This window comes from Cygnus atratus, chromosome 18 (genome assembly GCF_013377495.2).
Source record: "Cygnus atratus isolate AKBS03 ecotype Queensland, Australia chromosome 18, CAtr_DNAZoo_HiC_assembly, whole genome shotgun sequence".
NCBI lineage: Eukaryota > Metazoa > Chordata > Aves > Anseriformes > Anatidae > Cygnus > Cygnus atratus.
The window spans coordinates 4,749,357-4,764,987 of NC_066379.1; the positions used below are offsets into that span (position 1 = coordinate 4,749,357).

General features: G+C 45.5%; 1 protein-coding gene across 1 annotated transcript in view; it reads right to left on the reverse strand.

The window, feature by feature from the left end:
- Positions 1–5,519: 5,519 nt before the first annotated feature.
- Positions 5,520–15,631, reverse strand: part of SEC14L1 (SEC14 like lipid binding 1) — a 44,048-nt gene continuing 33,936 nt past the window's right edge. Inside the window, exons 11-16 of the mRNA XM_035570559.2 lie at positions 14,215–14,386; positions 13,762–13,896; positions 10,916–11,050; positions 10,183–10,434; positions 9,007–9,185; positions 5,520–8,394 (exon numbers count right to left, since the gene is read on the reverse strand). Of these exons, the coding sequence (XP_035426452.1) occupies positions 8,289–8,394; positions 9,007–9,185; positions 10,183–10,434; positions 10,916–11,050; positions 13,762–13,896; positions 14,215–14,386 (979 nt within the window). The 3' untranslated portion in view covers positions 5,520–8,288. The remainder of the gene's footprint in view (positions 8,395–9,006; positions 9,186–10,182; positions 10,435–10,915; positions 11,051–13,761; positions 13,897–14,214; positions 14,387–15,631) is intronic.

The following is a 15,631-nucleotide window of genomic DNA, read 5'->3' on the forward strand; positions in this document are numbered from 1 at the left end:
GAAATGAGCCCTGAGAAGCTCCCCAAGTACAAGCTGTGACAGGGAAAGGTTTCTGGGAGCTGTTATGAAACAGATCAATCACGCAGCAGTGAGGGATTTCAGGGAAATCCGCTGGAGCAAGAGCAATCAATTAAACAGCCGCATTTACAGCTGCGTTCGCCGGGCAGCGCACGGCCTCTGCACAAGAGGCAGATGGGCTTTGCAGTTCGACCGGGGCCACGGTCAGATAAAACGGCAGTGTTTGGCCTCTCCAGCCGGCCGGAGATAACAGGGGCTTCACCGGGGATGTGGTCACGCTCTGCCCATCGCCTCAGGGCCGTGAGGCACCTGCCCAGGACCAGCAAGTCGTGCCCTGCTTGCTCTGCCCAGCATGGTTCGGCTCCAGGAGTCCTTCAGCCCCCTTGCTGCTCTTTAACACCTCCAGGAAGAGGCAGCACATTATAGTAAGAAAAAGAAGCATGCAAAAGGAAAAACACATAGAGAAGCATCTTCTTTTTTGTCCCTTCCAGGCTCTATATTTTATTTTTTTTTTTTTGGGGGGGGGAAGGGCGAGACAGGCGTGCAGAGGCTGCAGCAGCGCTGCTGCACGGGGTGCTCGCAGCCGGCGGCTGGACTTGGGCCTCACCATGGGAACCACTCGCCGGGCGCTGTTTGCCTTTCTGCACGGGGTGTGTTCCCCTATGCAAAAATGAAAAATTAGCGGCGCTACTGAGGTGAACCTGGAAGTGCTGACTGGTGCCTGCTTGCTCCTGCCCACAAGCACATTCTTGCTGATGGGGGCCCCCCAAAGTACACGTGTGGGGGTGCCCCCCAATCCCAGATGGGTTGCAGAGTGTGCAGGCATCTCCTAGCGGCTCCCTCCAAGCTGGGTGTCCTGTGCTGGATGCAGAAGGGCTGAGGAGGGGTTGTGATGCTGGAGAGATGGTGCTGTGCAGTGGGGTGATGCTGAGATGAGCTCAGGACCATGGGATGGGGTCCCTGGTGTGCAGGAAGCAGGAGGTTGGCACACACCACCCTGGGGACCCCCCCATAGCCGGGGCCACCAGGACAAAGTGTGTGGGGCCAAGAAGGTGGCAACCAAGCAGCAGCCCGTGATGTCCTGCTGTGCCCACGCAGTTGGAGAAGGGAAACCTTCACGTGCTGGCTGGAGCCAGCGTCTTTGGTTTGCCCTGGCTTCAGGTGCGGGGCTTTGCTCCGTTGGCTGTCCAAGCGCCCGGCGTTGAGCAGCCCTGCAGCACCGCCGGGACAGAATTGCTCTCTCGCTGTCTGTCTGCTCCTGACAACGGGGCTGAGAAGAAGCAGACACCCAGCCCCGATCAGGGCTGGTTTATTGCTGATAATGATGTGTCGCTGTGCATGAATTATAGCGTCAGTCAAAGGGCATGCGGTTAGGTGTGTATGCTCACCAGTATTAATTGGCAGAGGCTGGTCTTCCCGTGCTAAACAGCTGTGCTTGATATAAAGCATAGAAATTCATTTATTGGAAAGAGCGCTAATTAACCTCTTCAGAGCTGAACTCGGCTAGCCCTGTGACCGGGCTGTGTGTACAGTTATTTATTTTAATGCTAAGCGCAGGTGCCAGAGGACAGCCTCTCCTGGCTCCGGAGAAGTGAGTGCTGGGGTTGTGGCTCAGTGTTAAGTGTGCCAGGCAGCACACGGGGACAGAAGCAGGGGCAGGGCAGACTCGAGCTGCCCAAAATGCTGCTTTCTGGATCATCCCTGGCACCAGGGAGTCTGCAAGCAGCCCAAGGAGGTCTGGTGTGGAGGGACGAGGACTACACGGCCATGTTATTGTAGCTCTCCAAGCTGAATGAATTCACAGCAAGATAAAGTCCAATTTCTTTTATTTTAAAGAAGTATTTCCTTAAAATGAGAGTTTATGCACTAAATTGGGAAACCAGAGGGTGACTTTGGAGCAACCCAACATCAGAGCTATGTCATGCTGTACCACAGTCAGTCTCTGGCCCTGATGGAATCGCTTGGGCTTGACCCCACAAGCGTCACTGCAGGGTCCCCGGGGGGTTTACATGCAGCAAGGGCCAGAAGCAGCGGCTGAGGAGGGAGCTGAGGGGACAGGAGGGCAGTGAGCCCTGAACCACCCAAAGACACCCCAAATCCCTGTGTGCGTGTGCTGGGTGCAGCTGGCAGCAGCACCCCGTGCTCCAGAGGGGCCAAAACCTCCCTGATTTTTCCACTGCCCTGTTCCTCCGCCCTGCCCGGAGCCCTGCGGCTAACTCGAGGTGAGGGGGCCGGGAACAGACCCCCCCCTCAGCCCCCTCAAGGCCCGGGGCACCGGGGGGGGCCCGCAGCGAGGCCCCAGCCCCGCACCGGGGCCTCGCGGGCCGGGCGGAGGCCCCGGACACCCCCTGGCGGGGCCTCGCCGCCTGCCGCCGCCGGGCCCAGCGGGACGAGACCGGGGCCGGGGCCGGGCAGGGCCCAGGCAGAGCCGGGGAAGGGGAAGAGCCCGGGGTCGAGGCTCCGGCTGCCGGCGCTCTGTGCGCTGCTGGGCAGCGGCAGGGCAAGGGGTGCAGCTCCTCTTTCTGCCTGCTTCCTTCTTCTTTCCTTTTTCCATTTTTTTTTCCTTTGTCTTACTCTTTTTTTTTTTTTACCATTTTTTTCCCCTTTTTCTTTTCCTTCATTTTTTCTTTTCCCTTTCTTTCCCCTCTTCTTACCCTTTTTTCGCCCCCTACTCTCCCCTTTTCCTCTCCTCTCCCCTTTTCCCTTTCCCCTCCTTTTCCCCACTTAAAGCCATGCTCCTCAGGCTTGGGCCCCCAGCCGCGGCACCCCAAGCCCCACACCGGGCACTTTGGGATCCCGGAGCCCCCAGGGCTGCACCAGCACCTTTCAGGGTTCAGCCCATCGCAGCGGGGATCACAGTGATGCGCACACCCCGTTCAGGCCACCCCATGACCTCGGTCCCACTGCTCTTCGGGAGCCTGAGAACACACCAGAGCTGAGCGGGATTTCTCCCTTTGCTCGTTTCTGAAGCCAGGAGGGGCTGGGGGAGGCTCAGCTCTGCGCCCTCATTGGCACCAGCGCAGGCTCCTCGGGGACTTTGCTGCTCTGCCAAAGTGGGTCAGCAGCAGCCCCGTCTCCGAAGGCCCAGCGAGCACGGATGAAAGGGATAAATCGGATTCAGCAACAGCCGCAAGCCAGGGGCCCTGCCCTGCTCCCCTTGGGCCCAGGGGTGCCAGTTGCCACCTGAGGAACCAAAGCTTAAAGCACAGCATGGGATGGATTCAGCATCACTTGTAGGGGAGATGAAAGAAAAACAAAAGAACCTAGAAAATACTGACCTTTGATTTCTCACTGTCTGACCTTCCTAGAACAGAATTAGTTAGCAAAGAAAAAAAAAACATCTTCTCACATTTTCACATAGCAATTTTCTTTTTTTCTTTTTCTTTTTTTTTTTAAAGAAAAGCCTGAATTGTGCTGGATCTTAATGACGTTTGGAAGACAGCCAAACCCCTAACACTGCAGGCGTATGATTTTTCTCTCCTGGAAGCACTAAACCACCCCCGGGAAGCAGCTTTCCTGGCTGCTGCACGCTGCACCAGCCTCACACCTTCCCCCCAAACACTTTCAATACAGGGCGGAAAATTGGCGTTTGCTGCCTTAAATAACTTGTGCAGGAGATGATGGCATGTTGCTAAACGTGGTGGGGAGGAGGCAGCCCTGGTGCTGTCCCTTGGGCATGAGGTGAGGCTGTACTGCAGGGGTGGAAGCATTGAGCACCCCCTTGGCCCCAAAATACACCGTGGTGCCTGTTCCCGCAGCAAGCACCACCACAGCGAGGGCTCCACATGCCTCGTGTGTGCTAGCAGGGATTTTTCCTTTTTCCCTTCACTTTAACCTACCTTCACCAAGCACCAGAATCAGGCTGCCCTGCAAAAGCGATGGGAATGGTGAGTGGTCCAGCAAGCCCACTCCGTTATCACCTACTCAGCTCAAACAACGTCTGAGGCTCTCTGTCTCAATTGCTGTTTCAAGAGAGGAAATTAGGCAGCTTTTCCATTGCCTCCCCGGGCATAGCACTGCTGAACAGGTGAAGCCGCCCTCTTGTATGATGTCTTTTCAAGGGCTTTTGTATTTAGGAATGTCCAGAGCAGCAGTAAGCCAGTCCATTATCATTATGCGCTGGCATAAAAACATTGGCCACGTTAAAACTTTAAGTAGGTCAGGCAGCCATCTGGTCTTGCTGACAGACCTCCACAACCAGTTAAAAGATTCTCATTTTAGAAACTTTATAGCTTGGACAAAAGCTGAAAGACCAACCATAAATGGATGTTTCAGCCACTGCTCCAACTGCAGCGGTTATAAAAACTGCAGCCTGACATTTATTGGCTCCTGTTTTAAAAATAGCTAAAGCTTTGTCTACCAATGAAAAAAAAAGTAACTCCTCACATGTGATTGTTTCAGCCTCCCACGCAAAAGGCATCAGTGGCGGAGGCAGCCGATGAGGATGTGAGCCACCACGGAGCCCACCTCCCTTGTGCTACATGCCTTGCTCCTGGAACGGTGCAGCATCAAACCCCGTATGGGGAGCTCTGTGGATCAGCTTGCTTATTCTTAAACAAGAAAAAATTATTGTACCTTTATATTGTTAATTTCAGTTAGAAGAAACTCCCAACCTTCACACCCTACTAGCAGCTGCATCAGCCAACCTAAACCACAGAGCGGTGCAGCTGAATGCTCACCTTTAAAGGTTCCTCTCCCCAAGCACCACACCAAGGCAAATGCTGGAGAGCTCGGTGCGATCAGAAAGAGCAGGATTTATGGGCAGTTTTACTGCTCAGGCAGCTGTGCCTGCACTAAGACCGCTCAACTTTTCCCAGGACAGTCCACGCTCCACCTAGGGCAACATTCAGCCATCTGTTCTGCCAAGAAGTCTACGGCACAGACAGTGGTTAAAAAGAAATCAACATGTGGAAGAAGAAAGAATTATTGCACTTGCTGGTTCAGGTGACCAGCCCCATTTCAGCCTGCACAAAGGGCAAATGAAATGCAGGTATTTGTACCCCTGCTGCGCTAAGCTTGCCAGTGAAAGCCTTTCACATAACACACATAATACACTCCACAACGGATGCTGCTGCGAGCAGCTCAGCTGAGGCTGGAGCTCCCTTTCAAACGGGGATGAAGGACTATAAAGTCATCATACAATACATAAAAGCATGAAAACCCTTTCTCTTTTAGGGCTACCTGAAGACTTTTTCAGCACAGTGTTTTGTTCCTTTTGGCTATTCACAGACTAGTAAAAAACAAAGCATGTGCACCTGTGTACATGTGCACTGTGGGGATGATAAGGTTTTGTTGTAACGTGACAAGGAAGTGCCCAACAGGAGCAGTTTTCCCCCTAAAACCGCATTTCCTTTTACTTCTCAGGTTTCTATTCCCAACAAAGACAGGCTGCTTTGCTGAAGCTGCACCACAGACGCAGAGAGCCTCCCGTCTCCCGTAACAGCACATGGAACGACCAGGAAGCTTTGCATCCAGCTGAATGGAATAAAGAGCCTGACCCCTTTTTCCAAACAGTTCACATTTATTATTGATAACAATAAAAAAATCTTTTAAAGACTATCTGTGTTTTATTACCAAGAATGAGGTATTATGTATACAAAACATTTACAGAATTTGATATGCAGTTCATGAGTACAGACAGGTAAGTGCAGAAGGACACTGGTAACAGGAAAAAAGCCAACAGAACTCGTTGGCTGAGAGAAGTAAGAAGAACAATAATATCACACAAGAAAAGACCAGGATATGGGAAATTAATTAGTCAGACTGTAATGATCAAGTCATATTGCCAGAGCACTTTGCTTAGAGGAGGATAAACTACTGGTTTTCTGGAATTTTATCCCCCCCCAGCTATTTGTGCTGTCATGTGCTTTGAGCTCTAAAAGGAGTGTTAAGATTTACAGCTGGAAAAACCCGAAGTGCCACTTTTGAGCCAGCTCAAGTGAAAAACAAAACAGATCTTCAGACTTGGAAAGTGACTGCAACTCAAAAAGGTCTACAAAGCCAGACACCTCTGGAGAGATATGGAGTGTTGAGTGAAGCAGTTTCCTTACAGTTGTCAGCAAAATCGCCATCTGAGAGAGAGAGAGAGAGAGAGAGAGAGAGAGAGAAAGGAAAGAAAGAAAGAAAGAAAGAAAGAAAGAAAGAAAGAAAGAAAAAGAAAGGGGACCATCTTCAACCCTCACAGCCTGGTAAATGGAAAGTGCCACTTGCAGAGAGCTGTGAGTGTCTTTGTTAGCCTCACAGTGCCACCTGCTGCACTCGCTTCCCTCAGCCTGGGAATTCTGGCTCCTGCACATCAAGCATCAAACCACCTCTTCAGCAAGCTGTGTTCCTCCTAGACAGACAGCTCCTACGAACAGAACCACAGCATGCTGTTCTGTCTGCTGTGCAGACACTGGGTGGGAGCTGTCTGACACCGAAGCGGTGGCCTGTCCCACACAACAGCACACTTTGGCAGACTCGGTGACAGTCTAACCTCCATCTTCAACTTCTAAGTCCAAAAGGGACAAAATTGACCATCTCGGTTCAGTGTAAGGAGACTGGCCTCTCAACACCTCTGAATCTGTTTCTAAAATACTTCTTTGTCAGCTCTGTCTGCCAGGTTCCGCAGCCAGAACTGGTCTGCAGGCGAGGTGCTTCTAGTTAGAAATTAGTAACCTGCCTCTCAGAAGCTTTGCAGTTATAAAAAAAAATAGAAATAAAAATTATACTGAACCAGCTTTCCTCAGGCAGGATATCCAGTATCTTAAGCGAGTTCTGTTTTGAAAGAGCAAGACCTTAGCAAGCTCCTCTACCACTTAACCATGACAGTGCTAACTCCTCAAGAGTTAATAGAGGCCGTCCAGCTTTCTAGCAAGGACTTCACAGCAGAGAAGCTCCTTTTTGCCCAGATGGATAGTTTAGCTCTAAAACGGACAGACCAGGCAGGGTCTAAACAACGCAAATCCTGCTGCATTCCACACTGAAATCTTGGCTCCACTACCAGGTATGGTTTGTAGCTGTCTGCTGACAGCCCCTTGCTCAGCACTTCAGTCTTCTGTGCCTTTTGCTGTGCTTGGGAGAGAGGGCCCAAAGTGGAAGAATACCTGAACCAACTTCAACAAAAAGAGTTCAAGTAGGATTGCTTGGGCCCGGGTAGAATAGGGACAAAATCCAACATGGCAATTCATCACTCGCAGTAGCAATGGTGAAAATCGTTGAGCAGGCACCACTTTGAGTGTCTTCTACTGTATCACTTAGAGTGAAGATCCCATGCACCCTGCCTACTTTAAAGCTTCCGCTGCTTAGAACTAAAGTGCTCTATTTCTGACACACACAGAGAAGGATAGGAGGCAAGCGGGATTGAAAAGTGCACCGGAAGGATGTAAGCCATACCTCCTCTTGACTGATTTAAGAAGCAAGCTTAAACTCTGCAGAAATTCCTGATAAGAACAAAGTTGCAGTAAGATCAATTCATGGGGAGTGTACTAAGAAAGTGGAGTGAAGCTTCAGCACAGAACTGGGAACAAATCCTCAGGCCAATTTGGGATCAGTGAGGGAGAGCCTGCTCTCTGCCTCTTTCTCCACAGTGCTTCAAGCGCAAATCCAAGGAAAGAATGAATTGCTTTAACCCATCAATACCCAGAGCTCAAATTCCCCAAAAATGTGCTCATACAAAAGGTATTAGTGTTTACAGCCTGTCCACAACTCTGTGGGCATGCCTTGAAAAAAATGGACTCACAAAGTCAAGTATCTAGCAACTGCTTTTCTTTGTCTCGGACATCGCTCAGTGGCAATGGGAGAACAGTTTGCAGCACTGGAAGATCACAGGGGATTTCATGAGATGGCAAGGAATGTCCTGACAGGAGACTTGCAGTTGATTTCTAATGCACTATGGAGAATTTTTGGTAGGGTTTTTCTCTTTTTTGCTTTTTTTTTTTTAAACATTTACACAATTAAAAAAATTATCTTAACTGATGTACAGATAATTTTTCCTTCCAAGAGAGCCCTTGTGTTCAGAGTTAGGATTTGTGCAAGCACACTTGCAAAAATATTTATGGCTGAGTTAGGAAAAAGGGTTAGAGTTAAGAGACAAGCTGTTGGATCTAACAAGGACCAAAAACACTAAGTTTAAAATTTGAACAGCTACTTTACTATCTATAAAAGGCTTTCTGTGGGGTAGGTTTTTTTTTTGTTTGCTTTTTTTTGCACAATTGCCACTTGTATTGCAGTCAGCTGCCACAGACGAGGGTCCAGCCATCTCATCCATTTGCTTTTCATCTGTTGTGGCACTACCTGGAAATCATGGAGCTGGAATGGGACTGGCTGGAAGAGGTGGTGGCAGCACTGAGCTGGGAGAATCCACTGTGGCTTGATTCAAGGCTGGTCATAGATCCTCTGCAATAAAAAACAAAGTAGTTTTACACTTCAGAATACACAATGACTTTGATTTCTGCATTGTATAGACATAGTATTTCTTTGCATACTGAAAAACAAGCAAATAACAACTTTGGTTTACATGCTTTCCTGCATTACCACATAAGATAATGGGGACACCAGAAAACCTTCTTGCAAAAACCATGTGCTATTCAAATAGACTGAGTTTCAGTAGGTATATCAATTGGCAGACAACTGAACTGACTCATTTCCATTTTAAGTTGCATCCATTTCTGCATGATGACCTGCCAAGCCCTACAACCCGCACAGTACTTTCAAAGAAGAGCAAAGTAACCAATGATGATTAGAATGAGATAACTAATTAACCCCTTTTTGACATTAGTCACCCCCATTGCCAATACTGGTTGGACTTTTTTTTTGAGGCCTACAAATAGTTATCTAGCTTTCTTTATATACTAATGACACTCCATTAAAAAGTACGAGTCCTTACAATTTACTTGTATTTAAGTGAACTTGATGCTAGCTTGATATTCTAAGTGTAGCAAGGGAGAGCCTGTATCAGAAAGGTTCTTCTACACTGGCTGACCTTTATGATCCCTTGGCAAGACATACCTGAAATCTTCAGATCCTATTACTTCTGTATAGTACATCACTTTACATTTGTGAGAGGAGACCTGTAGAGATGCTAGTACATCATCCACACGAGGCAGGTTGGTTGTAGCACAGGCAGGCATGCTATGAAATTTCCACTGGAGAATATAGAAGCCAGGCCACCTGGTCACATGCGATCCCTAGATGCAGCCACAGCCAAAATCGAAAATAAACTTTGTTAACACAAAGATTTGTAGAGTCGAAATTTCTTTTCCATGCTTAGAAACACTGCCTATACGCTCAGTTTTTTTCCTCAATAGCAGTATTAGAGCTCATCAGCCAACTGGCAGTGCTGTTCAGCTGGGCTTTCCCCACACAACATACTTATAAAAGTTGTAACAGAACACCACAGGTTCCTCCTCCTTTTTTCCAGTGTCAAGGGGCTAGGATTTATGGACACTGAAAGTACAAAGTTCTTGTTTAAAACAATAACCTTTTCTCCCATTTATTTTCATCAATGGCTGACCTTTGAGACTGTGAATAGAGCAGTCAAGAGTCCTGCTTCAGAGAAAGAGCAGTTCAAAAAGTCACTGCCCATATTTCTGAAGTTTAACTCTTCCAACTAGATCACTTAGAGGAGTACCTTTATCAAAGGCTGTTCAACTCTTATTTCAAGTCAAAGAGAATAGCAGTGGCAGAGTGTGATTGTAAACATGCTGCATGTAATAGTATATTTCATAATTAACCATGAAGTTGCAAATGCCATAAAAAAACACAACTTTTTAGGACTCTTGGCCATAGGGACATCCCTAACGTGCCTGTTACAGACACACACAGAGCTCAGTCTTAAATTCCAGACTTCTCTCCTTACTGAGGTAAGACACTATGATATTCTTCAAACACAGACTGTTTCAGAAAATAGCATGTCTTGCTACTTTCTGCACGTGCACTGTGTTCCAGGTAGCTTCCCTATCACCACCAGACTGATGCAACCTCCCCTCGCATCAGATCCCAAGTAAATACTGTCCCCTTTCCATGAAGCGTGCAGCCAGGAACAGAAGCTGAAATGTCGGCCAAAAGCAAGCAGACAATCCGGAGCTGAATCACCACTCAGTCATCAATAACATTTGTGAATTAGAACGTCTAGTTTTGGAGCTGGCTTCCATCTGCTCCCGCACAAGGATCTGGCGGGCTTACCTGCACGCTTTCCCCTTCTTTGCAGATAAGAGGAGACTCCACCATACTGTAATCACGCCCCAATTGCCAGACTTTGTCTATCAACTGGACATTGTTCCCACCAGGAGATGTAATACTGTGAGCTCCCAGAGAGTCCTTTTTAGGAGGCTGTGGGGCTCTCTTGGAATGAAAGATGTTAAAAACAATGTCGCCTTTGCACACATCAAAATCCCATGTGATCACCGATGAAGCATCCACAATCTGAATGAGAACCTGAAACAGGAGAGAAGTTGTATTAGACAACAGCAGTTTGCTCACTGAAGACAGAAACTCTTACCAGAAACGAACAGAACTTTGTATTACTGGTCTTAATTTAGACTATTAAAAGGCATTCTAAATACCTTTTCTAAATCATTCTAAATCACTTTTCTCCTGATGGAGTGTCCTTATTTTAACACATGACCTTCAGAAGGTCTCAAGTTGCTTCTGAGAATATCATTTGTCTTTGTTATTCATTCCCCTGAAGTCTATGTCCTTCTAATCAATGATATTCTCTAAAGGGCGACGAGATGATACCAGAGAAATGGTCAGAAACTTCAGCTGTTAAAGCATCGTTACGTACCAGAACTATAAAAGAACAAGCTGAAAGCAGAGCAACTGAACAATCAACTTCTAAACCATTTTCAGACCAATAGACAGACTCCAAAGCAGAGGGTTGAGATGAAAGAAAAGAAGGGTAGGGCTGTAATCATACCTCATGCGGAGCTCCTTTGAAGACACTTGCAGACTGGTAGATTGTTTCAGTCCAGAGCTTTATGTCTTCATTTTCCAACTCTTCTGCTGTCCGGTAGAGGGACTTGGGAACCAGCCCACCCTCTGGTACTTCGCACTGAAAGCATAAATAGTCATTAAAAAGTATCCCCTCTGTACATCCACTCACCATCATACTGCCTGCTAGTTGCAGAAACAAAAACAGTCAGCAAGTATTTTGAAGAATGAGATAACGAACAGAATTTGAAAGCAATTTTACAGCTTGTGCATCACATATATGTATTTTACGTAAGCTGCTAAAATAAGTGATCTAGTTTGCATGAGTTTGCAGACCCAGACACCAGAGGAACAGATCTTCTCTACACAAGATCTACACAAGAGCCACTATTGCAGAAAATGACTGTGCAAATGCTATGCCCTATACTGAAGACAGACACGAGCAACTTAAGGATCATGAGAAGAGTGGCAATAGTGACTCAAAGTCTAAAAAACATCGCCTACAGAGACCTAAAGGAAATGGGGTAGCTAAATTCAAGGACTTAAGATGGAGGGGAGATATGGTAAGTTCCCGAACAGGTGAAAGGATATTGCAGTGAGGAAGTTAACAGTTTTCAAGCTACAGCTGTCTTCAGCTGAGTACTGGAACTGGTTACACAACTTCCCTAAGCAAACTTCTTTTTATTTTTTTTAAGAAGTCTCCAGCAATGAAGTTCAACAACTGTCTACAGGAATAGGTTCCACAGAAGTGTTTGGGGCAGCAGAAATTTGGGGCAGAAGAACTGAAGTACATAAGAGAACTGAAAGGACCTTTGAGAAATCAGTTTTGTTCAAACATCCAGAAGTAAAGAAGAGAAGAAAAAGACCCTGTTATTGTCTGTGACCAGCAGGAAGTATTGTAGCAATTTGCTTTCTGGTAACGTTCACTTTTGCTTACTTAAGCAGTGGATTTTGCCAGCTTCTCAAGCTCTGAATTAGACGGTACAAACTCTCTCAGTTGAAAGTTACTGCTGCTGTATAAAGCAGCCCACTGAAGATAAACGCATGGTCTATCCTAAAACATCTAGCAGTACTCCATTATAATGAGGCTGGATTTGAACAGAACTAGATACGTTTTCAAGAATAGTACAGAAATTAATGTAGAAAATGTAACAGGGGCTTAAAAAGCAAGCCTGAAGTGACCGTGTTTTAACACAGCTGAGTTAAAAAAATAAAATAAAATCTAAGCGTCACTGTAATGGAAGCTCCAGAAAATGACTAAGTTGCGTTTCTACACCTCAGTCGCACCAGCAAGTCTGCATTGTCAGAAACATCACAAAGGGAAAAAACCTTTTTTTTACCATTGAGATGTTAAATTGATGGATTTGACAGATGCCTATAGTCTAGGCAGGATGCAGCTATTAAGGTACATGACAAGGGATTGTACAGTACAACACAGTAAAACTAACGTTTCAGTTTGTTGTGGGCAACACAGATCCCAATGTATCACACGTGTGAGTCCCAGCTGTCTGTTAAACCCTACTAGCAGATGTGCCACTTGTTTCCTCAGGCTCCTCATGGTATCAGTAAGTTCTTTTAGGTCACACACTCTTCTGATTAGTTGGTGGTGACGGTGGCCAATGAAGCCTGGTAGTCAGAATGAGATACTTTCAAGTGGGATCATGTACATGGGAATCTTTTTTGACCATCAACTTTTCTTGGACAGTTAAGGCCACTATAGATGCATAGTTAAGTGAGAATAAGAATAAACAGCTCTTACAGGGACAAGCAGTATCATTCTGACATGCTGAATCACTGGTATCACATGGTCACTGATGCTGACAACAGAGATCTTGCTGGTCTATCAGACCGGTGAAGATAATTTAACACTGATGCTTCTGAATGTCCAGAGCATTTGAAATCAGGGGGTGGGGCAGACCATCAAACGGTACGGTCCAGCATATTGGATATTGCTAACCTTTCATCTTGCTGCCATGAAAAAGAGGCAATGAAAGATGGATCTAATACTGCATCTTATGCCTTCAGAAAGATGCAAACAACAGAACCACGCCGAGCTCCAGGCACCTATGTATCACACAACAAATGCTAAGCTTGAGAACTGTGATAACACAATGGTTTAGTCACCCGCTGTGACTCTAAGCTCATAATTCAGTTCTCCTCTTCAAAGACTTCCCTTTGAATTCTGACCAGAACCAACAGCAACAGAACAAGAATACAAGCATCAAAACTGAAGAGTTTAAAAGTTACATTTATGGATTTATGGTTTGTGGATTATTGGAGATACTTTAAAAATGAAGGCAAAGATTTAAAATATTTTGGAAACTTGTAGCATATTTAATAGTCAGGGGTTTTTAGACAGCAGTTTATATTCTTCAATCTGCCTAAAACCTCCTGCCACCCTGAGATTGCTGAAAACACTGAAACACCGTACACCAAGCTTTTCAACCTGGGTCATCCATAAGGTCCGCTCTACGATCACACAATGCATCAAGAACACAATCCTTGCTCACTGCTGTGCTACCATATGTGCTTTAACTTGACAGGTAACGGACACTGTGCATTTTAACTGTGCCTAGCTATTTTGCTAGTTATTTGAGAATTGCTGTAAAAGTAGTACTGTATTTCTCCTTTGAAAGTGCATCCAGAAGAAAATGCCAACCCTGGAATCCTGCGTCATAGCTCCCCCCAAAATTAAACATAGCAGAGAAAAGACTGCACCCCAGTCTTTGCTAGGTATCATTCTGTGCTTCTAGGCTTCTTTGTTCAGAGGAGTGAGGGGAAAAAAATAAAATCCACAAATAAGTTGCTATATGCACTAATTTAAATTCATACCATGCACTCTCCACCAAGGAAATCAGGGATAATTTCTTTATCAATGTAATCCAGCAGTCCCCCAGGACCCTGGTAGTCATTTCCAGCATAAATAAGGAATTTCTTTCTAGTGTTGTCATCAATGAATGGACTAACCTATAAACAAAGAAAAAAAAAAAACAATAGATCAGGTTCCCAAATTTTTCTTGAGTAAATTTTGAAGGATCAGTTTGTATTAAGTGTTACCATCCTTGTTATACAAAATTCACATTATAAAGAAGCTAAATTAATTGACTATATAAGCAAGTTCTTAGGTAGGGTTTTTAAATCCATTCCAGGAATCCCACAAAAGATACATATCCAAACATTAACATTTCCTGCTTATAAAGTCTGATTTCTGAAGTGCTTTTACGAACTACAAGTGTGTAGCAGTGTACTGAGAGAGCTGTGAAAGACCTTGAATTACAAACATACCAGTGTCCAAAGAACTGGAAATACTCGAGGCGCTCTCAGGATAAGAAGACGACCCAAAGTCTCAGGGTAATTAGCTTCAACCACCTCAATGATTCTCAGCAATGCTTTCACACCAGGTCGCCATAAATGCCGCATGTTCAAGCCTTCTAGATCTACTAGACAGGTCCAAGAGCTAAATTCCAGAGAGATGAAAAGGGAAAAAAAATCTCAGTGGCATCAAAATTCTCCTGTCTTATGCACATATCCAGTGATTTGAAATGTGTGGACCCCACCGTATACTTTAATTTCCTCTAGTTTACCTCTGTGTTTTGTACTAACCGTTCACACTGGAGTTTTAAATTCTTAGGATGGAAATGTTGTACAGCATGCCAACCATGCTTATAGAGTATGTGCAATGATCACTTTGCACATCATGCACATCTCCCCAGACATTTCAAATTCCAGGTGAAGGCTAACACGAAGCCAATACGCAATGCTGTCAACAGTCAGCCCAAATGTTAAACCATTGCTTTTATTGGGAAATCAACTAAGTGGCCATGCTGCTATGACATAATCTAACATTCTGGGTGTTGATTTCCTACTAAGACAGTACAGTAGGAGTGCCATTACAACTCAAGGCTAATTCTGTTATCAGATCTCAGGATGGGTAGCTTTTTCCATAGGAACAGATGTGTTCTTAATACTAAATACCAAGATTCAGCATATGCTTTAGTTATTTTCCAAGCTCCATCTCACCCTGGGCACGGACTCAAGATTTACAGCTGTGCTGCACCAGACAGCATCCATGAAATGATGCACAAGGTTTCTATGAAACAGCAAGCACTTCTTCGTTTCACTTTAAACATTTAATATGTAGTCCTTCAGGACTGCTTCTACAAATGAAGATTCAGTAGACAGCACAAGTCCATAGTCATACGCATGAAACCTACCTCTTGGATTTTATTTCTCACTGAGAGCTAGCACAGCAAGTTCTTTAGCAAGAAAAGATAAGCAGACATACCATGCATCCCTGAACCTTTACAAATTAAGGGAGAGAGTCAGAAATTGAAAAGAGTTCAAGAAACACAGTTTCATTTCAGGGCCAAGTCCTGCATTCATTCCACACCCTTAAATCCACTTTGCAGTTACTGCTCTCCTAAGTGACCCCTAAAATGACTTAAAGATGGGATAGCAAGCCATTTTTGGCTCAACTTTACATGAAGTCATGCAAGCATGTGGAAAACTAAATTGCAGGTTTCACTAGAGCCTCACAACCTTACCTTGATCAATAGTTGAATAACTGCATATAATGAATCGTGGCTGACAGAAGAATGCAAACAAGAATTGAGAGTAATGATCCTTGGTATGGACCATGGATCAAAAAGTGACACGAAAACAATACCTGAAACTACTGGAAAGGTTACACCGTGATATTATC